The sequence below is a fragment of the Vulpes lagopus genome, chromosome 6 (genome assembly GCF_018345385.1).
Source record: "Vulpes lagopus strain Blue_001 chromosome 6, ASM1834538v1, whole genome shotgun sequence".
Classification (NCBI taxonomy): domain Eukaryota; kingdom Metazoa; phylum Chordata; class Mammalia; order Carnivora; family Canidae; genus Vulpes; species Vulpes lagopus.
This window is the reverse complement of record NC_054829.1, coordinates 20,451,748-20,477,694: the sequence shown is the minus strand read 5'-3', so window position 1 is coordinate 20,477,694 and position 25,947 is coordinate 20,451,748. Positions and strand designations below refer to the sequence as shown.

General features: G+C 35.3%; 1 protein-coding gene across 8 annotated transcripts in view; it reads right to left on the bottom strand.

Moving 5' to 3' along the window:
* The window catches only part of CEP128 (centrosomal protein 128), a 390,276-nt gene that overhangs the window by 44,929 nt on the left and 319,400 nt on the right, over positions 1 to 25,947 (bottom strand). For 7 of the 8 annotated variants that reach the window (XM_041759758.1, XM_041759757.1, XM_041759756.1 and 4 more), the window contains one exon: positions 8,211 to 8,234. The exons of the other annotated variant lie outside the window; for it this stretch is intronic. In XM_041759758.1, coding sequence (XP_041615692.1) covers positions 8,211 to 8,234 — 24 coding nt within the window. The remainder of the gene's footprint in view (positions 1 to 8,210; positions 8,235 to 25,947) is intronic. 8 annotated transcript variants of the gene reach the window in all.

Below are 25,947 nucleotides of genomic sequence, written 5' to 3'. Positions count from 1 at the left end.
AATGCCTTGGGGAATCTCCCATCATGGAACCCAGGAGAGGTGAAAGGTAGGCCATTCTTTTGTAAAGTGGAAAGTAATGAAAGTGTAAAGTGGAAAGTAAAAAAAATTTTTTTTTTTTTTTATGAAGGGCATGAGAGTTTATTTTAAAAAATTGTACCACACTGATCATAATGACCAGCATACACATTATGATGGCTTTTCTCTTGGGTATTAACATTGCAGTATTTTTGTATACTGAAATGTTTCAATAGGACCAAGAACGTTAGAGAAATAAAGATCTTAGATGAAAATGAACACTAATAATTCTGGTGTCCTACCCCCACAGAATTCATTTAAACCCCTTATTAATCAGTGGCATTATAATGTTATATAGTTATGAAGAACAAAAGTTCTCTTCTAAGTAGGCAGCATGAACTTATACCTCCTTGTACTTTAATCTTTAGTTTTTTTATAATTTAAGCTATGTCCACCCTGGCTAAAGCACAATCATAAAGACACCTCAGATAATTTCCATGCTACCACTGCACAACTTTAGTGATTTTACTTAAAAAAAAAAAAAAAATTCAAACCACCATCAAAATAAAGAGGCAAATAAAACTGATTTTCAAATCATTTGAAAAGCATAGTGCTTATCTGTCTGATATAGGCTCAAACCTAAATTAAATGCTATAATTATAATCTCCAAACTTCTGCAATAAAATTAACATATATATATATATATATATATATATATATATGAGTTTTGTTTATAGAACTGTATTTTGCAATCAATCAACAAGAGAAAGTTACTTTTAGAGAGCAATGTATTTGGTTACAATTCCATGTATCTGTAGTAGAGATGAAGCCACATGATGTTAAATCTGGCTCTAAGTTACCTAAGGTATAAAATTTTGATCAAAATTACGATACTCTGATCTTAAAAATTCAACCCATATGAGATGATTTTTTAGAGTAATGATTTTTTGTAAAGTGGAAAGAGATTGAATAGGAAAAGTTGGCTTCTTCAAGCAGTCATTTTAGGACTCTGCTCCAAATGCCTATAGAAGCTCAGGACTTAAAGATGAATTCTCTTAAAGCTTTTGGCATCTCAAGATCCCTTGGAAAATATTTGCATACTCTTAGGAGTGTACTGCTCCAGTTTGAAGACTCTAACTCACCAGCTATCTTTGAACATTACCCTCAGGGACAGCATGAATTATTTCATCATAAAATCAGGAAAAAAAAAAGTTCTGCTAACACATTTCCATTCCCTTTGTTTTGGCAAAACGTGTCACAGGCACAAAAGACTGTAAAATATATACATGAAATTTGAAGAAAATGACAATTCTTTGTCATTTTAATTAGCATTTCCCTGTTTATTAATGAACCTGAATATGTTCACATATTTCTTTTTCAACTGAAATTCTTGCTCATATATTTTAACCTCTGCTTTTTTTTGAAATCTGGGTTGTTTCTCTTTTTCTAATTGCTTTGTTGGCAATAAAATTTGGATGGATATAAATTGATTTGGATACAAATCGCTACTCAGCTATATATTTTGCCACAAATATAGTCTAAGTATGCTTTTCTTTTCCCTCTTTTTATGTTGCCTTTTGACTTACAGAAGTTCTTAATTTCAATGTGGTCACATCAGCTAAATCCTTTTGGAGCTTTTTAGAGCTTTTTATATAGACAGTAACACTATTTAGAAAATAATGATAGTTTCACTGCTCTGGCATGCATAGTATCTAATAGAAGCTGTGGAATGGGGCATCCTTTTCTTGTTCCGGTCTCAAAGGAGGACTTTCAAAATGCTAAGGTAAGGTTGGCCATTGGGTTTTTTTCATATGATTTAAATTAGTAAATTCTCTTTTATTCTTAGTTTGCTAAAAGGTTTTTGAGGATGATAATGATATCATGGGAGTAAATGCTTCTTATTCATCTACTGAGATGACCATATTAAATTTATTTCTCCTTAATCTGTCACATGGTAAATTACATTGATTGATTTTCTAATATTAAACCAACTCTGAATTCCTGGAATAAACTCAGTTTATTCATGATGAATTATCCTTTTAATACATCCCGGATTTATTTTGCTAATATTTTGTGTATAATATTTTTGCATCCATGTTAATGCATGAAAAGTCCCTTAATTTCCCTTATTTATACTTTCTATGTCTGGTTTTGTCTCGAAGGTTATGCCAACTCATAATGAGTTTGGCATATTCCCTCTTTTTCTAGTTTCTGGAAGAGTTTTTATAAAATTAAAATCATCTGTTCCCATAACATTTGGTAGAACTTATCTAAAAATTTATTTAGGCTTGGTGGCCCTTCTGGAGAAAATTGTAATTGATTAAAAATTGTTGATGATACTTATTATTTTTAAAAATTACTTATGCTATATTATTTCTTCTTAGTTCTGGAAAATTATATTTTTCTAGGAATTTAGTTATTTCTCCTAATTTGCAAATGTATAATTGCAAACTTATTCACAATACCCTTGTATGTGGTTAAATTCTCAATAGCTGGGATCCCTGGGTGGCGCAGCGGTTTGGCGCCTGCCTTTGGCCCAGGGCGCGATCCTGGAGACCCGGGATCGAGTCCCACATCGGGCTCCCGGTGCATGGAGCCTGCTTCTCCCTCTGCCTGTGTCTCTGCCTCTCTCTCATTCTCTCTCTCTCTGTGACTATCATAAAAATAAAAATTAAAAAAAAAAATTCTCAATAGCTATAGTTACATCCACTTTTTCATTCTTGTAGTATTCATTTTCTTTTTAAAGATTTTATTTATTGATTCATGAGACACACACAGAAGCAGAGATGTAGGCAGAGGGAGAAGCAGGTTCCCCACACAGAGCCTGATGTGGGTACTCAATCCCAGGACTCTGGGATCACCGGGATCACGACCTGAGTCAAAGGCAGATGTTCAACCACTGGGCCACCCAGGCGCGCCCCGTATTTTTCATTTGTATCTTTTTTTTCTTCATCAGTCATGCTGGATATTGGTCATTTTTGTTCTTTTTAAACAACCAGCTTTGCTTTATTGGCCCTGCATGTTGCATGTTTGTTTTCTATTCATTATAATCCTTTCTCTATCTTTTCCTGTCTTTTGCTCTTTTTTTTTTTAAAGGTGTTTGTGTCATGCTTTTAATTTCTTATGTTGGGTGATAAGCTCATTTTTTATCTTTCTTTTCTTATAGAAGCATATAAATCATTAAGTTTCCCCATAAATACTACTTTTGCTGTAGCATTCGTATTTTATAACACAGTGTTGCTATTATTCAGTTCTATGTATTTCATAATTTCTACTATAATTTACTTTCTGACCTTGAGTTGTTTAAAAATTTACTTTGAAATTTCCAAAAGTTGGGCAGCTTGGGTGGCTCAGTGGTTTAGCACTGCCTTCAGCCCAGGGCATGATCCTGAGGACTCGGGATCGAGTCCCATATCGGGCTCCCTACATGGAGCCTGCTTCTCCCTCTGCCTGTGTCTCTGCCAGTCTCTCTCTCTCTCCTCTCTGTGTTTCTCATGAATAAATAAAAATAAAATCTTTTTTTAAAATAAAATCTTTAAAAAAAAAAAAAAGAAATTTCCAAAAGTCTATGGCTTATCTGATTCTTTTTTTGAATCTCAGAGCTAGTTACATAATTCTTATCACTGAATTCTGGCCCGGAAATGGATAGACATAAAATATGCAAATTCTAGTTTCTACTAAAGGGAAGTTATGTGCTCTCCCTTTCTTTCTTTTGTTCTCTTACAATGCAAATATAAGGGCTGGAGGTGGTATAGGCATCTTGGATCACAATGGGAAGCAGTATTTTGAGGAGAGACAGAGGAGCAAAAAGACAAAAGTAGCCTGTGTTTCTGACACCATGTCTGTCATAGAAACCATATATTTGGATTGTTAGACAAGAGAGAAATAAATTTCTATCTTGCTTAATCCACTATTACTTTTGGAGTTCTCTATTAACTAAAGTCACACCTAACTCTAATATGAAGGTGTGTGATTATCATAGTATTAATGAAAATGAAATTAAAGACAGATTTGAGAGTCGACATGAAAAACTCCATCTGTATCTCCAATCTGAATTGTCTTATATTCCTTTTGCGTTTCCTCAAATGACTTACTGCACTGTCTCTATCTCCTCTTCACCCTTGACCTCCTACTTAGCAAGTTCACTAGTTCCCTTCTCTAAACAAGGGCATCCATTTAACCCTGCCTTTTTGGCACCAAGTGCCCAATCCCTAATTTTTGGAGCACATTTCTAAAGTTGCAATATCTCCAACATGCACTTTCCTCTATTCCTACCCACAGACTTTCTCCACTGCACTCTGCCCTGCACAGAACTACAACATTTGCATTCCTACACACCATATTTACTGCTCCACAAGCCCTGATTAGAAACCATTAGTGGCTCCCTATTGGCTAAATGGCCATGCTACCACTTTAACTCTTGTAGTAGTAGGTAACTGACAGAATGCAAATAATTTTTGTTCACAGACATGCAAAAAAATGTTGTCTGGGAGGTTCAATTGATTTTCTTCATTTGGAAGAAGCCAGTTTTGCATCAATTTTAAATTCACTTCAGCACCATAGTACCTACATCTGTGTGGCTCTTTGCTCCTTTAAGTCACTTGTAACATATTTCTCATTCTCTCATTAATGAGTTAAACACATGTGTCATGATTTCATTTCATATTTGTGTAAGAACCATGATTTCATAATTTTACTTTTTTTTGAAAAATATTCTTTTAACAAACTGTTTATTCCTTACTATCTTCAAAGTTTGATTGCAGCCCCAACATGGGATGCTTTCTCTAGCTCTTTCTGCCTGCAACAACTAATTCTTCACATTTCAGAGATGAATCTAATCTCCTCCATCATGTCCTTGTTCCTACAAAATGCATCGTGTTTTATTCAGGTGGTGTAGACACTGTATTTTTATCTTATATAATTAATTTATTTACATGTAAGTAACTTCTCTCCTCAATGAAAGTAGAGGTTCCTTGAGAGAACTGATCACAGATTTTTCTTTTCTTCCCTTCAGCGTCAACACAGTGCCTTATATAATATCAAATAAATATCCACTGCTATGTCTTATCCATGGCTCATCAACTGGGGCTATCAGTCTAGATTTTTTTTTCAGGTTTTATTTGGGGAATCAACCTGCTTTATTTTGGCTGAAAGCTGGTTCCTTCCTAAAAATTCACATTAAACTTTAATGAGGATCATAAGAGCTTTTGTGAAACATCAAATAAAGTATAATACTAATAGGAAAGGCTAGGAAAAGAAAATAAATTGATGGGCTTCTGGGGAATTTTTTCCCTCAACTACTGAACTGGTTCTGTATCTACCTCTATTCACAAAAAGTCTTATGTGAGGGTCATATATGCACAGTTTGGCCTTCATTCTCTCCTTCTACAAATGCTTATACAGTGTCCAATGTATATAAGGAGTTTTTGATAGCCTCTGGGATGTTCTTGCAAATAAAATGGAATTTCTAATCCAAGAAGCTTACCTGCTAGTGAAGGAGAGGGAAAAGTTGAGGAAGAGGAGAAAAGTGGACACATGAACATGACATAAGCATTTGGATCACTGGTGACAAGCCAAAAAATCCGTGTTCATATTGAGGAAAAGACCATCTTATTTTCATGTATTGTAAGTACTGAACCTTTCAAATCTCCTAATGAAACAATGAAATTTCAAACTTTTACAAATTTCTAACACCATAACATACATCCTGCATTCAACACTTTTTATGTTAATACCAACCCAACCAAATGTAAACCACCAACACCTTTATATGGTTTAAGTGCTGAGTGGTGAGAGACAAATAAATGATCTTGAGATTACTTTCAGCATATTTGATTTTATGAACTATAAAACACTTTACCAGTTGAATAGTCTACCAAGTGTATTAAATATGCTGCTTATAGTGCCATATGAAGTCAAAGAACTTCATAATATTTGAACATTAACATTATTACTAAGCATTTTCATTTTTATGGTTTTACTTATGATAATTATTTCAAATTAAAACCATCTTGAGAAAACTGCTACTTTAAAAAACCTCGTCCATTTAATCAATTTTATTTTACTCATGATGATTTTTTATTTTTACCTTAATTCCTAAAGGAACCCTCAGAATAAGGCACTTAAAATCATACTCCATAGTACTTTTAGTAAAGAGATTATATAAATACAAGACTAACAAATGCTACTAAAATTTATAGGCTTCTGGTTGTTGTTTGTATAATTTTCAGTTTTGCACAGCATACTGGTATAATTAAAATGATTAAATAAGAAATAATAAGCAATCACATAATGATAACCTAACATTTGTTTGGCCCTAATTATTTTCACATATATTTTGCCTCTTAATTCTCACAATAACCTGACAAAGTAAGTTTAATTATTATTATCATTTTTACAGATGAAGGAATCAAGAAAGAAATGACTTGCTAAATGTTGTATAAGTGGCATTTTGTATGCTGAACCCAAGTCCTCAGTCTCAAAATTTCTGTTTTTGTTCATACTTTTAAAAAGACCATTTAATTCACAAGCCAAATTCTGTTGGCAAGACACCTCCTAAGGGTAAGTAAAATATATGTGGAAGAACACTAAACATTTTATTCACCTACAATGTCATCATACTGAAACTGAGAAGGTCAGTGTAATTTCCAAATGGCCCAGTTAAATCTAAGGAATAGATTATTTATCCACTAGAGTCTGGACACTGTCAATCAAAATCACTTGCTTACACAGGACTAAAATGTGCTCCATTAGCATCTTTCCATTTCTTACATTCACAAAATAAATATTTTATTCTTTATTGGCCACATTGTTTAAAGGTTTCTTATTTTTTTCCTGTTCATTAAAAACATAAAAAGAAAAATCACCACTAGTCCCAAGTCATTCTTAATATTTTGTGTGCTTGCTTTCTGAAAGTCTTTTTTAACACAAAATATTCAATATTTGTATCATACTGTTTATATACCTGTAGATTCGACTGCCCTCTCCCCCCATATAACAGCATGACAATATTTACTTTTGAAAAATATGACTTTTTATGGCCGAATAATCTTTCATCGTAAGGTGGTATCATAATTTATTTTATAATTCTTCCAATTCACGTGGTTTTTATTACAAAAAGGTTTATTTATAAAAGTAATATAGTATTTTATAAAACTTGAAAAAATAGAGAAAGGAATGAAATCACAGTCCTAACTTTGGTCTAACAAGTCACTTGCATGAGTTTTGCTCAGTCTCTTCTATTCTTTCATTTATTTACTTCTTTATTTGAGAGAGAGCATGCTAGGGAGCATGAGTGAGGAATAGAGGGAGAGGGAGAAACAGATTCCCCACTGAGCCGGCAGCCTGATGAGGGGCTAAATCCCAGGACCCTGATATCATGACCGAAGCGGAAGGCAAATGCTTAACCAACTAAGCCACCCAGGTACCCAGTCTCTTCTACTCTTTATTCATATGCCTATCACTGAAATACACATGATTTTTTTTCCAATTTGTTTTCTATTATAAGCCTTTTCTATAATCATAGTGGCATGTTGGGTAGAAAGTCCACACTTTATCTAACCATTCATTACTATATTGTCAAACAATAAGCTGCCCCCATTTTTTCCTAAAATCACTTAAAATAAATAATTTCACAATAAATATTACAAGTGCATAGTCTTCACATTCATGCATCTTAACAAATTTATTCTCTAATGCTAGACTCCTACAAATAAGATTATTGAGAAAAGGCTGACCAGCTTTTAACATTATTTTGGTTATTTGGGTATTGGTGAAAACAATACACAAAAATACTGAGGTTGAATATCTGCACTTCAAAGTATAAACAGCATCCCAATCTCAGCTTTTGATCAACCAGTCCTTTTAGTGATTGGGAAATACAGATGCAAATATATAGTATATTGATTACATTTAAACTGATTACATTTTCCATAGATTAGTACATTTTAGGATCATCAGTCTTGAAAGAGCAGTGAACACTTAAATATGTACATTTTTGTTTTTTCTCTTTTTTCACTTCAAAAGTCTGTATCCACATACCTTTCAGGTATAGTTTAGTTTATTTTCCCCTTTGAATCCTAAATGTAGTTTTAGAAATGCTTTCTGGAACTGCTTCTTTTGAGGAGTGATCTGAAATCCCCTCAGGACACAGCAGTAATTCTGACAGAAGGAGGAAAAAAAATGCCCCAACTTACCGTTTCTAATGCATTTACACGGTCCTGCAAATAAAGCATAATGCAGAATTATTAAAACAAAGCTATTAAAAATCACTTCAAGTTTACTCAACTTTCAGATTGTCTACTTATCCTCTATTAATAATAATGTTTTTGAAAATCTTAAAAAATGAAAACTCCTACTCAGGATGATATCTACATTAGAGTCATGAACGGATCACTGTACTTATCTCAGTTAGCATTAGGACCGCAAGGTTTAATGGTAAATATCATAAACTCAAGTACAGTGAATCACTTTTGCATTGGCAAAATTATCTACTTAAGGACTTATAAGTATTACATACATTTGAATATATGAACAACTAGATGATAGTAGTGACATAAAAAAAGACTTTAGCACACATACCAGCTCTCAGATACACACCACAAAGCGTGATTTGGAAAGTAAAGTTCAGACATAAGAATAACTCAATCAATTAAAATTAAGAAGTAATTTTTTAAGTGAAACAAGGCAGGAAAAATAAACAAGAAAGATGTTACATGAAGCCAATCTTGAAGTCAGATGGACCTTCTTCATCTATAGTATCTTTGAAGGTTTCACAGAAATCTGGGTTTTAAAAAGGGTAACTGACAATATTGCTAAAAAGCTGAACGATTAAGTAATGGTTGCATTCTCAAAACGGATCGCTGGATTCTCAACTCCTTTCAGAGCTGACAGCTACATACAGGAAGTCTTTACCAATTAAAAGAGGCTGAATTTGACAGAGGTGAGTCTAAAGATTTAAGAAAATAGAAAGCCATCTTTTTTGAGAAGATCAAAGCCACTTTTCCTTCTCTTCCTTCATTTTAAGCAATGGGAGGAGATGTGTGAAATCTGGATTTGCTTTTTGTTTAATCAAAATAATCATTTGTCCTAAGAGGCAAACGGGGAAACTGCTAGAGAGAGCTATACTCAGCTCGGCTCTCTTGGAGTCTTACAGGGACTGAAGTGGACTCAGGACACTTAGGAGCAGCAAGAACTTGGCCCTCACTGCCATACTCCCAGTCTTATCTAACATAGAGAGGCCTTGCCTTTGAGGACTTCCACAATCTGACCTCATACCCTCAGACTGGGAAACTGAGTTGAACATTTCTACCTTTTAAACATTTTGCTATCTGGGTACACGTTAAATGAATATATTATGCAAAATCAGCCCAAAGCAGACTGTTCTTAGCAATATAATCTGTTTAACTGCATACTCCCAGTCTTACCTAACACAGAGAGGCCTTGCCTTTGAGGACTTTCACAATCCAACCTCCTACCCTCAAACTGGGAAACTGAGTTGAACATTTCTACCCTTTAAACATTTTGCTATGTGGGTACAAGTTAAATGAATATATTATGCAAAATCAGCCCAAAGCAGACTGTTCCTAGCAATATAATCTGTTTAATTGCATTTTGTTGGCATACTTGAGAGAACTTCACCCGTGCCCCCATAATTTTCATGAAATAACTGCTGTTTTGTTGGTGACTTGTGTACTGTCACTTTTGAATGCTTCATAATAAATGCATATAATAATGCCTCAAGGGGGCTTTGATCTATTGTTACCAGGCATCTAATTCACAGTCCATCTGGGACAAAACCATTCAGCAATGCTTTATCATCCTTTGCAGATTGAACAGAAGAACCTCATTAGATACCTTACAGAGACAGAAATAGCCTTTGGGCAGTATCACATTTATGTGAACCATCTTGGAAGGCTTAAAATATTTACAGCCACTATTTGGGCTTTAAGTTTCCCCCATACTATATATTTATGGGCTCATATTATTCAGGATTAGCACATTCTCAAAGCAAACATACTAGTTTTAAAAGCACACATAAACTAGTTTGAAATCAGAGATTTCATATGATGTCAAAACAGCAGAATTAAATTTTGTCTGGCTTAATTCAGATCTCAGTGTTTGGCAAAGATAAACTGATATAATTTACGTATCAAGGTCTTCATTTTACTTGAATATTTGTTACAATATTTTAAAAGAAATACACACCATTACAGACTGCATCTTCGTATGCTCACAGAATTTATGTAATGAAATCCTAATCCCCAATGTGAGGGCATTTTAGAGATCGGACCTTTGGGAGATAATTAGTTCATGAGGAGTCCTCATGATGGGATAAGTGCCCTTATAAGAAGTGACACAGAATGTCTGTTTCTCTTCTGCTCTCTGCCACGTATGGATATGATGAAAGAAGATGGCCATCCACAGCCAGGAAGAAGGCCCTCGCCAAGGACTGAATCTGCCAGCATCTTGATCTTGGACTCCTTCCTCAGCCTCCGCAACTGTGAGAAATGTTCGTTGTTTAAACTACCCAGTCCATGGTAATTTGTTGTAGCAATCCATGCTGACTAAGACATGTGCCTAGTCTTTAAGACTATGAACACAAATGATCAGAGAAAACTCCATTTTGTTAAAATATAAAGATGAAGAAATGATTTACTCCAATACAATTTACTTATATCGTTTCATCTATAACCTACTTCATTCCAAATTGGTACTGAGATAGCTTTCTATGAAAAATGTAATATGTTATCAAAATGAGGACATTAGGGCAGTAGGCAATTCAGTTCATTAACCTGAATTTCAATAATTCAATTTGCCAATCAACAGCAGCTAATAGAATACCAGCCATCGCTGCAAATTAGGGAGCTTCGTCTAACTTGTACAGTGTAGGCTATCGATACAAAGAAACTACTCCTAGTCTTTATGAACTTAACTTGCTAACTTGCTTTTAAAAGTTAAGAAATACTTTGAAAATTTAAATGGCTGACTTCCTTTTTGGCAGATAAGGTTATTATAATTCTGTATATAAAAGAATTAGGCTACTGCAAATATTTATTCTCAAACAAAATATCTCCACACTTCCTTTCTTGTTCTTCTTATTAAAATAAAGGTAACTTAAGCCAATACCGTGGCACTCATACAGCCCATGAAACAAATGCCAGTATATGCCTTAGAATGAACATATAAGTACATCACAGTAAATTATATTCTTCTTTACCTCTTCCACTCTAACCAGAAGTGCAGTGTTTTGTTGTTGTTGTTTAATCTCCAATTTTCATTTCAACAGATTTTATCTTCAAACTCAATCCAAAAGTTCAACACTCACCCACACCTCCTACTGTGAACACACACTCCCATGGAAAATAAGAAGACTGCATCAGACATTCTCTGAGGCTATTTTCAAATATTATTATCTACAAATTTTCTTTATTTTCCTTTTTAATTTTATTTCTGCTCTTGTTTTTGTTTTGTTTTGTTTTTTTAGCCCAAACTGTCTTCTGCCAGAACCCTCCTAATTACTTTCAAGTTTATCTCAACTCCTCTAATCTCCCCAGATCGCTAAGCATACAGTAAGAGCCCTGATTTGCAGTGATAGGAACTCATGCTCTGTGGTCAGTTTGGGTTCCCCTTATTGTGTGGTGACCTGTAGCAAAGGAAAAGAAGTGGAGTGAGAAGCCAAATTGAAGTCAACGCTTATGTGGTTGGAGTGGGAACTGAAGCATAAACTTTCAGATGAAAAAGAAGGTGTGCAAAATACTTCCATACTTGGATCCTGAACAAAACTGGGACATTAAAAGGGGGGTGGGAAGGTAGGAGGAGCCAAGAGGGCAGAGAGCCTCCAAAAATAGTGAAGATGCTCTCACTAAAGTCATGATATTTCAGGTGGTTTTAATACCAGTCATTCTTATTTTTTTAGTCAAGGACTTTGAGAGTCTGATGAGACTTGATCTTCTCCCCAGGAAAATGTACATTATCCACAATATACACATAATTCTGCAAACACTTTGAGGACAACTGCAGACTCTCAGAGGCCTTCGAGTCCTTTTACCACAAACAAAAACACTTGAAATAAGATGTTAGAATATTATATAAACAAATTATTTTGTTAAGCTGAATCTATTGATTTCTCCTATATGAAGTATTTCTGGATAAACAACACCTATAAGAAAGAAATAATTGGTAGTGGAAGGCTAAACAAAAATCAAAGGAAATGTAGCTTCAACGTTTTGGAGAAAAAAGTTCTTAGGGGGGAAAAACCTATTTTGTTGCTATTGACTTTTTATGACTGTTCTTTCATTTCATCTAAGGAGGGGAATGGTCTAAGAAACAGCTAAAATGGAAACAATTAATGTTTACTCTAAAAATTATATACATACTCACTGTACAGCCACTGAGTTCCAATGTAGAGTGTTAGCTATTCTTTACAATGTGAATATTACACACAATTTTTGAGTATCAATAATGCTGCTAAACAACACACTGTAATTCATTCTGTGCTTGGCAGATCAGGAAGGGAGAGGAATATTTTGGAAGAGGTCTACAACATATGTACTATAAAAGATGTATTTTAACTTTTTATGATGAGGTTAGTAACCTGCCTTGAGCTGTATATGTACCCCTCTTCTACTTGGTCACAAGGTTGTACATTGGAATTTATAACCGAACCGAGACAAATATATTAGCATCACTGGAGATGGGCAAATATTTGCAGGCTAAGTTAGGAAACGAGTGCTATATGGATTGCTGGTATCTGAATCCCTGATCATTAATGGTTTGATTCAGCCAAGCCAATCAATGAGACACATTGATTCATCCATCCCATCTAAGAGAGGAATCAGAGGCCTTATAGGTCTAAATAATCAGAGTTTTGCCTCTGGTAAGTATAGCTGAACAGGCCTGATGACTTCATCACAATAATACAGCATTTTCCACTGACCTATGAAAACATACAATACTGGTATGAGGATATACAAGAATCACTCTTCCAAGTCTAAGGATCTTTAAGAGCACAGAATAATTCTGGAAATTTCTCTGGGACTGAAGATCAATGATAGACAAATAATTTTCAAATTATTGGGACTCCCTCCATTACCGTTCCAAAAATAAAAAACCTTTCTGGTGAAAGAAAAATCCACTTGGCTTCACCCAGAGATACCACTGTGTGGCATTTTGCCTGTCAAATGTTAACTCTGTTTAATCAATGCTCACACTTTTTGCTACTTCCTATATAAATGATATAAAATGAAATACAAGTATGTGCAGTTTTTTCTCTATGAATTTCCACATGGCAATATTGTCAACCATTTTTTAATAATTAAAAGAGCTGGAAATAATTCCAAATATATTCTTTTCTAAAATTCAAGATATTAAAGTGAAAGAAAGGAAAAGGCCTTTTATTAGTCATCACAAAAAATGAGTGTTTCACATAGTGATTTAAAATAAATTAAAACAACTGCAAACAACCTTAACATTGCAACACCAAGAAAAGTTTTAAAATATAGCATAAGTTGACTTTGAATACACCAAATTAATCAATAATCTATATGTAAAATTGTGTTATCTATTAAAAGGTAAAATTACACTTAAGACAAAATTGAGAACAAGTGGCATGAGAGCAGCATGCAGTGTTTTCCCAACCATCCAGAGTTCGTTTTACCCATCAGTTGATACCTGTAATCTATCCTTATTAATTTATTTCACTAGCTGCTTAAGTGTCCTTTTTAAATAATTCACTACAGGATTTGAAACAACAACACAGAAATACTGAAAACTACAGCAACACATCAAGATTTTGTCTAGAAAGCTGTCAATGACCAACCTCCCCTATCTCCACACTCCCCATCATTTTGACTTATCAAGAAAAGCCAGTTTAATGGGAGGTATCATTTCTTAGCCTAGAGGGAGTACCCAGTAACATTCCTTGTTGCACCTGCTTTTTACTTAGGGTATGGCAAATCCCTAATAGAATCAGAAGCAGGATTTATGAATAGAGTCAAAATATGTGCTCCATACTTCTGATCTGTTCTTTCATCCACTACCACTGTCATGATAGAGACTTAAGACAGCCACGCCTCTGTAGAGTTCCTCAGCAACACTCTCAGGTTGCATTTTTGCTTTGCAGTCTTGCTAGGAGGCAATCATCAACCCTTCTACTTTGACACTGTTTGTGTTATGGTTTGACCCTGTTCAGAGAATCTGAGATTGCACTTGCACCGAAGTGGGATGTGTGCATGTGTCTGTTGGGGCATTTAGTGGTGCAGGGAAAATGAAGAGAAAGACAGAGAAATGGGGCTCTGTTGTTTGTTTCAACAGATTTCCCACTGGAAAATGGATCCTGAGAGGCAAAGTAGGGTTTTGCTTTAAATCCCTGTAAACGCTTCCAGTCAACTGTATAAAACTAAAACCAAAAAAAATCTCAGATTTATCCTTTATGTTTCAGATCACGGAGAAAAGCCATGAGGTTTCTTTCCTTTTTTTTTTTTTTTTTCCTTTAAAATGAAGAATCACATTAAGACTCTTCTTTCATGCAATGTTATGTGGTGCACAGGTGCCTAGAGGGTAAGACTACAAACAAAACAAAGGGCAAAATATACAGAATCTTCCTCCTCCCAGAACTGTGCAATTCCACAGGTTCCAGTGAACCTGTTGGTAACAGGTAACAAGAGTTCCGTGAATGACATCTAAACCAGCGAACAACCAAAAATTATTTGCAAATAACACAAAGGCTATGATGGTGGTTAGGGGCAATGCAAATAACAACCAGTGTCATTTCAAAGATTGACTGTCCCCCAAAAGAGATGTAGGCACAGAGTTGAATAGTAGGGGGAGAAAGGCAACAACCCAGAAACCAAAACACCGTATTTTTCCCCCAAAGATTTACATTTTCAAAAATAAAGTACATGTCTCCAGTGGTGAGGTTAGTCATATATCAGCTGAATATGCTCTGAACTCATATGCAAATCTTAGTGCAGCAGTGATTATGGCATAATTTATGAGTAGGTTTGTGTCATGAACAACTTGTGGAAAACAACAGGGTATGCTTTTTTTTTTCCCCCTCAGGGTATGTATCTAACTGTCACCAAACATAGTTGGCCTAATGAGACTCCCTAAGAATAACATCTTCTTTGAATCCCTCAAGGGCACACATTTTCCAGACCTCTAGGAGAAGATTATTCACAGAGAAACCCACATAACCATGGAACCCACTATCCCAATCTCCTTCTTCCTGAATATTTGAATCACAGCACTTGGTTGGTGACCATCATGCATGTCACAAGCTGAGTCGTTAAATGGTACAAGCAAACAGTCCACTTTGGGAATTCAACTGCTAACCTTTGAGCAGTTCCAATAATTAACATCTCAAATTACATGTAGTCATTTACTCGGGTGTTTTCAGGAATTAAAGCACAAGGAACAAGTCTTAGAGGCTCTCTTACCCTTATTCCCATATTCCTCTGTGAGCTCCTATATAGTTACCTCTCACTGTTCTATATTAAAGACGATTGATAAGGATAATCAGACATAAGCAGACTATTGAAAAGGATAATCAGACATAAGCAGATGATTTTAAAATAATGTAGTTGGCTGACATGAGTTAGGTTTTTCTTGCCTCCTACTCAGTTTGACTGAGATTAAATTATTATTAATCCCCATTTCCTGACATACAAGCACAGGTGGGAAGGGAAAGATAGTTAAAGGACTTAAAGCTAACCTCAAGTTATCTGTACTCTGGCCATCAATGGTGCACTATTCTTAGTATCCAAGAAAACTGAGGAAAACCCCCAAAAACCTAGTTTCTAGTTACACTTAGGAGATGCATACCTGAAGGCTGACTTACCCTGCATGTCCTAGAATAAAGTAGACATATTTTGACTTTCAGTTCTAAATACCCTAAATATTCCTACCTATGAAATACTTAACTGCTTTTTCTTCAAATTGAGCTTCATTCTGATTTTTCATTGCAGTCTGACTAGCATCTTCCCATGGTGGAATTTTAAACAGTTGCTTTGGCTGTTTAAAAGAGATGTGAGTAAAGAAAAAGTTGGAAAGCTCTATTGTCTTAAAATATTCAAAAGCACTATAGTCATAGCTATAAAAATAACACCAATTAGACTATAATAATTTCTACTTAATTTTTAATTTCTGTATTTAGAAAGTGATATCACACTGTATTCTTAAAATGTTTTCCCCAAATAATCCCTTACCCAACTTAAACACACAAATTTTAGGGAAATCATTACTTGAAATATAAAGGATTTTATTCTTCTATATTCTTAAAGGATTATAGAGCTACAATTCATTAGGATTTTAGAGCTCAAGTATCCTCAAACTGTCATGCTTTCTTTCACACATTCCTAGAAGTAACTAATCCTAAATTTCAAACAAAGTCTATACATATAATAAATAAGGTGGGAGCTCACTAACGGACATACCTAGGCAGTTTTAACTGGTCATGAAATCTAATTTTAGCCCTCACAACCTTACCTGTGGATAATGCAGTGCTGATGTAATATAATTTTAGGAGTTCAGGAAGGTCTGCTTACTCAAAATTATGCTTTCCTTCCATTTGCAAAATTATTAAAAATTCTACCAATAGAAATTTATTCTTTGCCTCTCCCTATTCCAGTTCATCTTTCAAAAGGCAAACAATCTTGGGATAGAAAGCCATTAAACTAGTTCATTCTAAGGCAGGGATCAGCAAAGTAGACCACTGTAACCTGTCACTTGTTTTTATAGGCCCACGAACTAAAAATGGTTTTTACACTTTTATTTGGCTAAAGAAAAATCAAAGTAAGAATAATATTTTATAACATGTGAAAATTACGTGGAATTCAAATTTTAGTTTCCCTAAATAATTGTTATTGGAACACAGCCCACTCATTTCTTTACATATTGTCTGTAGCTGCTTTCATTCTGTAATGGCAGAGGTGAGTGGTTGGGAGACAGCAGATAGCCTGTAAAATTGAAAATATTTAGAATCTGGCCCTTTACAAGAAGTTTGGCAACCCTTTGTTCTAAGGTGTCAGTATCCTATAAGAATTACTTCCTGCTTCACAGAGGGAGGTCATCCTATAGCAAAATAACCTCTGTCAGTTTCCAGAAGGAGAAGATAAGGTGAAACACACAGACAAGGGGCAAGAAAAGACAACAGGAACCAGAAAACTTTTACCCAATTTTTAAACTTAAAAATAACATTGTAAAGTTGTATATGTATAAATGCATATATCCAGAATATAAATCATTCCTCAGGCCATAAAGGTATCTTCTCTTTGTCCTTTATTCCTTTTATCTATCATTTTTTTCCTTCCTTCCTCCCTCTCTCTCTCTATCCCTCCCTCCCACTTATTTAATCCATCCACATTCATTCACATTTATTGAGGCAGACAGTTTGTTGAACATTGGTACATAGTTATCAACAAGAAAGATAAGGTCTCTCTGCCTTCATGTAGTTTACTTTCCATAGAAGACAAAGACATAAAAAGATATTCCAAAACCATGATGGGGGGGTCAGGGCAGAGATTTACTTTAGACAGGTTAGTCAGATATCCATGAAGAGGTGACATTTCAGCTGAAACTCAAAGGATGAAAATGAACCATCACTGAAAGAGCTAAGGGAAAAGCATTAGAGAGAGAGGAAGTAGCAAATGCAAAGGTCCTGGGACAGGAAAAGGGTTTGCTTAATTTCAGGAATAAAAGGGACACTAGTGTATGTGTTGTGACTGTTTACAAACAGTCCTTTTAAAGTACCAGTATCATAAAACCCAATACTATTCATTAAAAGTTTATTATTTGCTGAAAATATGTTTTCATTTAATGCTTCCCCAAACTCTGAATAGGTGAATATTATTAATTTCATTCATTTTAAAGTCAGAGAAATAGACTCAAAGATATTAAATGTATTGAATTCCACACTGGGATTGAGTTTAGACTGTAATCCAGGTCCACGTGACTCAAAGGAGTCCATACTAAATCTCAAAAACAAATTAAAATCCACATTTAAAAAACTATGTATATATTTGTCTATATAGATGATGCCTTTTTTTTTTATTACCACTAGGGCTGTATTTTGTGTGTGGTGAAGGTTAGGGTGTACACTGGAAAACTATTTTAGAGCCTCTTTCTTGAAATTACACATGCCAGAACCTTATGTTTAACAGGTATCAGGTGATGGTATAACAAAACATACTACATGACAATACAATTTAATGTTCATATAAAAACCATTATTTCTATACATTCTTATAGTAATTTCTCATATAATCAGAGGGATTATACTTTTGCCATACACCTTTTTCTTTTTAAAGATTTTATTTATTTATTCATGAGAGACACACAGAGAGAGGCAGAGACACAGGCAGAAGGAGAAGCAGGCTCCCTCCAGGGTGACTGATGCAGGACTCAGTCTGGAAACCCTGGGATCATGACCTGAGCCAAAGGCAGACACTCAACCACTGAGCAACCCAGGTGCCCCCATACACCTTTTTTAAGTAAGTTGCAACTGCTTCTGACTTCGTAGTCTGACATTAGGCCAGCTGAAGTACACACAGCCAATACCACTGAGGAACTATCAGAAAAAAAGATAAAGAAAAGCAAAGATCTAAACTTAATTAGCTGTAATGCTATACAGCTAACTGGCACCTCTATTGTACTGGTCTCCCAATTCTTTCAGGTCTGGGCTGCACAAGTTAGATTCATTACTAAGCTCATAAATGGCCTCTCCCCCCGCTACCCTTGTTTTACTGGTGACAAATTTATTAGTTCTTTTCTAACAGAGAAATGAGAACTAGGGATTTCAATTACTCCCAGAATGTAGTAAAGGCATGGAACCTCTTGTAGGTAATATTTTTCTATTCCATTTTATGAGCAAATATGGAAGTACTGTTAATAGACATTAAATGTTATTTATTAGCATGCAAATAAGACTTCACACTTTTAAAAGTAAACATTAAACTTCTAGCAAACTACATTTAGAAGAATAAGTATAATGCAGATACTCTGGAAAAGGAATGCACTTCAGAATCAATTTTTAAAAGCCCATATCATCACTGATTATGATAAAAAGACAATGATATGAGGAGATGCTTATTACTCATTCTTTCAGCTCATTTTAGTTTTATCACTTTTTGCACAATTTAAAATTTATGCAAACGTTTTCAATGTTGCCTTTAATTTTTGCCAGAATATTTTGAACCTGGTTTAAAACTGAAATTGAAGAAGCCCACGGAGGGCTTTAATAACAACTTTCTTTGGTCTGTTTATTTAAAACATGATGAATAAGCAAAAAGAAAAGGTGCAGAATGGAAAAAGAAAAATGATCCCTTCTCCTTCCTAGAAGTGTTTGAGATTACTGGATTGTTCATAATCTTGCACCAGAATTAAAATCTTCCCCCCACATGCGAACCAAATACACACACACACACACACACACACACACACAAACACACACGACACTGCCCAATTACCATATGTGTAAGCTAACAGCCTAAGAGTTTGTAAATAGTTTTAAAGTTAATAGAAAGAAAAGCAGTAAGGAGTTTCACTAACATTAGTCCTAGTATTGCCTGATTTATTTAATGCACTTTCAACAAATCATTTAGCTTCTTATAGTCTGTTTCTTGAGAAGGTAAAGGGGTTAGTATTTTACCACATGAAATACTTAGTATGTTTTTTAATGAATTATTCTCCTAGAAGAAAAAGATGGAAGAAATTCAAAGAAGGAAAGGCCAAGAAGCTAAACAAACAAACAAAAGGTATGGAAACTACTTTCTCTATAAGCTCTGGAGGCATGTAAGTACAGTAGTACAGAAGACAGGCAGATTCAGGTATAAGTACTAGCCCTGCCAACTGCTGGCTGAACAAGCTATGAATCTCCTTTATTTGTAAAATGAAAATAGCAGTATTTATCTTATAGAAATGTTGCAAGGAATCAATAATATATATTTAGAAGTTTCAGCACAGTGTATGTCACAAAAGCATAGTCTGGCACCATGGGAGTGATCTTTTTTCTCTTTTGATACACAGACATCACCCTTTGGGATCGAGTTAGCAAAATCTTGACAGGAACTAACAAGTACTAGATCAGTATTTTGTAATTACTGAAACATACTATTAGAGAGTTTTTAAGAACCCAGTTCGGGGAAATCTTCTCTAGTGTTTCTTAACATTCTGGAAAATGTGCCAAATGGGGATGGGAGATAGCCCTAGAAGTGAGAACTCTAGTTTCTTTCAATGATGTTCTATGCTTCTATATAATGATCTATACAAAGATCTAATACTTAGAACCTCAGAGATTTGTTTTACAATCAATGGAAATGGTTTGAACCAGCAACGTATTATTGCTGAGCATCTGTTCTCAAATCTGTGGCACACTATAGTCATCCCTTAGAATATTCTTTTCACAACTGTCATTGTCATCAAGAGACAGAAGACAAAATGGAGAATGAGGTGTTAAGGCCTGAATGTTTGTGTCCCTCCCTCACAAAATTTACAGATTGAAATCCTAATCCCCAATTGTGGTATCTGGAGATGGGGCCTTTAGCACATGACTGGTCATGAGGGTAGATCCATCATGAACAGGATGGTGCCCTTAGAAAAGATTCAAGAGTGTTCCTTCTCCTCTTCTTCTCCTGCTATGATCAAGGAAGTGGGCCAGATACTGCATCTAAATCTAACATAACTACTGAAAGCAGGTACTGAATCTTCCTTGATCTTAAGACTTTCTAGCCTCCAGAACTGTCAGAAATAAATATTTCTAGTTTAAGCCACTCAGTCTATGGTAGTTTTGTTATAGCAGCCCCAATGGAAGACACACGATGATTTTTCCAAAGTTTAAGGCCTATCTAGGGGTGTGACCAAGAAGAATAAGCAGATACACATAATGGAGAATGGGTTTGAAGTGATTACTTAAATTGAAACCCAAATGAAACTGCCCCAAAGTGTAAGGTGACAGTTGACTCTGGAAACATGGCAAAAACTCCCAGACAAGCTCAACACTGCAAAACATCATAATATGCTGAGATAGTTTTCATTTTTTTCATAAGAAAACATAAGCCGTTGTTTCATCAGCCCTAGTGCTCATGGAGCCCAGAATTCAGACTCTGACAAAGGCACTAAGGGATATTTTCCGGAAGTGTTGCTTTTCATGGAGTCAACTGCAAAGGGGTTGGTATATGGAGACACATAAAATAAATTCCCCCCTTGTGGGAACAATTTATAAAATTTATAACACACACTTGGCTCATTTACTCTACCAAGTTTTTAGAAAACTTTGTCAAAGTAAAATTTGGGCACTTGAATGAAAAAATTACACTTTATATTTGCATTTTTAAAATGTTTCCAAATGGCGTCTATTTCTTTAGAGGTTTTTGTAGAAACTTGACTCAAAGGAGACTGCTAAATCCTGTAGACTTGTGCTTTGCATCCCTCTGGATAAACAGAACCAGTCACATTATCATATTTCTTTTATTCTCCAAAGAAAATGATCTAGCCAATCAACTTCCATACCTTTGGACAAAGACTACTTCACTTTCAGGGTATTCAACTTTCCAGTTTTATTGCCATAATTTTGGAATTAAAGTTAAGTTGCTAATTTTAGGTAAAATAGAGCAATAAAATTTAATGGCCATTAAATTTTCAAGTGGAATTGATTTTACTGAGCTTGGTTCCCTGTTTTCCTGAGGCTTCTTGACATAGTAAATGGAAGTGTGCAAATCTAACAGGCTGAGACCTTGTTTGACCCTAATACAGACTGCTAACATTTCATCTCTGTTGAGACCCCTTACCAAATTTAAGCTTGGTAAGCTTCTTCACCTTTTGAGAAAATAGAGATTTTAATAGGCCATTAAGTCAGCTAGTCCTGAGAGTGGCAAGTGTTGCCCAATCCTCCATCCCCCACAATTGCCCACATTTTGCTTGTTTATGTCATCGCTTACAACACTTGTTATTTTTCTTTAAACATATATAGAAAAAGAAATAGACATATAGTGATTTGCCTACATTTTTGCATCTTGGGAAGAGTATGTAGGTATGCATTATGTTTGATTTCTATAATTATGGGAAGTTGCATTTTAAGTCTCATGGGTCATCCTAGGGAGGAGCAGAATACTGCATGTACCTTCTAGTTTAATAAACAGTCAATCATAATTTGTCAATTTATTCAAATTGGGACTTCTATAAATGTATCTTAGTATCTCCCAAGCAAATTAGAATTTCTGGGACAACTGAAGAATTGCTTTAAGGAATCCTTCAGTTCTAGAGAACCAGTGTTAGAGCACAGCATTAGACTTTACCCTTACTTCCCCTTCTAACTCAGGGACTGTTAGTAGCCCCTTTCTCCATTTTTTTACCCATAATTCTTAAAATCCTCAAATCACTATGTGGTTTGAAAATACAGGCTATGGACATTCTATAGTCAGAAGAAGATGAAATGATTGACAGCAAAATTACAGAAATTATCCAGTTGGTTTGTTACTAGCCCAGTTTATCACATAGTTGTTTACCAGGAGGATTGGCCATCAATGGGTACTACTGAGATGTTAATGTACAATCCTCCACCAGGGCAATTTATTTATCCAGGTCAGATTTTTGTCTTTGGTGTGTTTCTTGCCTAGTTTATTCCCAAGGATGGTATCTGCTAACTCCATCCTGGAATTCTTTTTTGCATAATAATACCCCTATATTAATATTAATTACACTTTCAAAAAAACTAAGAAATTCGAGTTTTATTTTTCCCTCAAACACTATGCTGTCATAGGTTACTCCATAAGTAGCTGAAATGAAGTAATGGCTGAGGAAAGCATTATCTTCTCTTTCCACTCATTTCATATGCTTTTGTCTGAACACTATTGAGGTGACAAAAAACAAAATCAAACACCTGTCCTTCCACTCTAAAAACATTTCTAAAAAATCAAGTCCTTCAAATGGAAGGTTCCAGGCTATTTTTAAAGCTACCTGGGAGAAGAATTAAATATAATTATGGGTCATCTGAAAAACAGCATGTACAGTAATACCACTTTAATATTCTTCAAGGGCATACATAGCTTCTGGAATGTCCCAGAAAAAAAAATATATACTTAAACAAAAAAACCAAACTACAAACCCGATGTTTTTAATTAAATGAAGGATTCAGTTCATTTCTAATGAAAATACTGATACTGAACAAAGTGTCCAGATACTTGTGACATTTCCAGATTCTACAACTGTTCCTTTTTTCCTCTTAAATAATAAGATTGATATTCAAATTCTTCCCATATAATCAATTTCATTATTGCCACATTGTAATTTTTTTCACTGTTTCACTATAGTTAGTAGCTAACCCAAGATGTAACACTTCTTTTAGCATAATCTGAACAAAATCTGAATTTAAAATCATGGTTGCCCAGGTAAGGAGCAAGGAGGGTCAGATAGAGGGAGAGGGTGACTGTCGGAGGGCACAGGGACATTTACCACTTTATCCCAGTATGCAGCAGTCTAGTACCCAATAAGTGTAGCCAGTGTGTGAAATTAATATTTATGGAAGACCTGCCAGGTATCAAGGTTTGTTTCTGCGTTTCTTATCCCAATTAATCCTCTTAATAGTACTATAAAGTATTATTACCATCCCCAATTTATAGATATGGATATTACCTCAAAATGACCTGAATATGGCTTAGTAAAAGAGGAAAGTGAATAGGAAAAATCATGTTCATAATCATCTAGTTTTATCTTGAGATAAAATGAAAAGTGAGATGACTGTAAGTCAGGAGAAGGCAGGGGGCATATGCATTTTCCAGACACTTGGTTCAGTGATGGTCGTACATAGCAGTTTGAAGCTTTTCATGACTAAGCATCATACTCTTTTAGTGTAATTTTCACTCTGGGGTTCACAAAGCAAGGAATTGATGAAAGGTGAACCAGATAGGTTGGTACTTTAAAAAATGAAAACAAAACAAAACAAAAAAAAACAGCAGCACCTACTATTACCAGTCATCACAAGTAAGGTTACAGTCACTGAATATTTCTCAACCAAATCAAGGAGAATGGGATCACCTTTTGTGTCTATTTAAAACGTTCCAGCTGATCTCAGAGTGGATTAAAGAAGGGATTTGCTTGTTTCAATGTACCTCAAACTCATATGCAAATAGGACTCTATCATGTATGTACTGTATATATGTACTATATCATACATTTAGAGTCAAAGACAATACTTTGTTTTTAAGAACAGCATACATGTAACTGCAAATGAATGTCACACACACACACACACACAACTGAGCCAGACAATATGAAGCTCCAGTGAAGAATTTTGGTAATTACCAACTGTTATAGAAATCGCGGTCAAATATGTTTGTCTTCATTTTTGTGATTCCTCTTAAGATTGAAAATACTCTTCTCACTGCTGCTTGCCTCCCTCACCACTACATTCTTTTCCTTTCCCACTGATTACTACAACTCATGCCAATTATGCACTTATTTACCTTTTGGTTCAATACTACATCCGAAGAAGTAGGGAGAAGAGAGAAGGATAGAGAAGAGGGGGGGTGAAAGCAGGTGTGTGTGGTATATACACAGGAATGCCAGAAATGAGGAGCCTTTCCCTCCTCCAAAATTTTTAAACAGAAAATGAACTCTAGGACAGGGATGGTAGTTATTTCTTAATGGGTAGTGCTAAATAAATTTGAGTCCAGCAGGTGATACTTATTACTTTATTTGGTCAACAGAATAGTTATTGAGTACCTACTGTGGTGAGGCACTGTGCTAAACAGGTATTTGGGAACATGAAAGAGAAGAGTAGCTGCATAGGTATGATAGGAAATTATCACTTATTGTATGGTAAATTTTAATTTTAAAACATAAGCTCCTTAGCTTAGGGGATTCAATGATTTAACAAATATTTACTCAGTTTTATTATTTTTCCCTTGAAATATGCTTTGCCACATTTCATATTATTCCCTCCTGAAATTATTTTCTCTATGTCTTAGACCGCTTTGCAAGATTTCCATCCTTAGCTTGAAATTTAAGTGTGTGTGTTACCTATGCTTCTAGCCTAAATTTTCATCTTTTTATTCCACATACTTTCCCTGGGGGATCCTCATTGCTCCTATGATATTTTTTATTTTTTTTAAGTAAGGTTTACACCCAATATGGGGCTCAAACTTACAACCTTGAGATCAAGAGCTGTACACTCAACCTCCTGAGTCAGCCAGGCATCCCAATCCTATGACTTTTAGTATCATCTATATGATATGGAGACTAATTGGGTGACAACAAAATCTTCATGTCCAGTTCACAGGTTTTCTAAGCTCTAGACTCATGTACCAATCCTCTCTTGACACTGCCATCTGGATGTTTCAACGCACCCAAACAGAAAATACCAAAAACTGAACTAATCAGCTTCCCTTTCTCTTACTGACTAGAATGACCATCCATGAAGTGGCCCAATCAAGAAACCTAGGAGTCATTCTTAACCCTTCTCTTTTACTTCTTAACAACCAATCTCACAGTTCCATGGAATTTTAGATCTTAAAATGTACTAAGAAACCACTCTTTGGGCAGCCCTGGTGGGGCAGCGGTTTGGCGCTGCCTACAGCCTGGGGTGTGATCCTGGAGACCCAGGATCGAGTCCCACATTGGGTTCCCTGCATGGAGCCTGCTTCTCCCTCTGCCTGTGTCTCTGGCTCTCTCTCTGTCTATGAATAAATAAATAAAATCTTTAAAAAAAAAAAAAAAGAAACCACTCTTCATGCTCCCCACTACCACTCAATCCAGATCACTATCATCCCTTGCCAAGATCCCCACAAACGTCTGCTTAATTGGTATCCCTGGTTTCAATCTTACCTGCCCCCAATTATTTTGGACTTTACAGCCAGTTAGTTACCCATTAAAAATGAAGACTTGAGGGGTGCCTGGATGGTTCAGTCCATTAAGCTGTTGTGTCAGGCTTCCTGCTCAGTG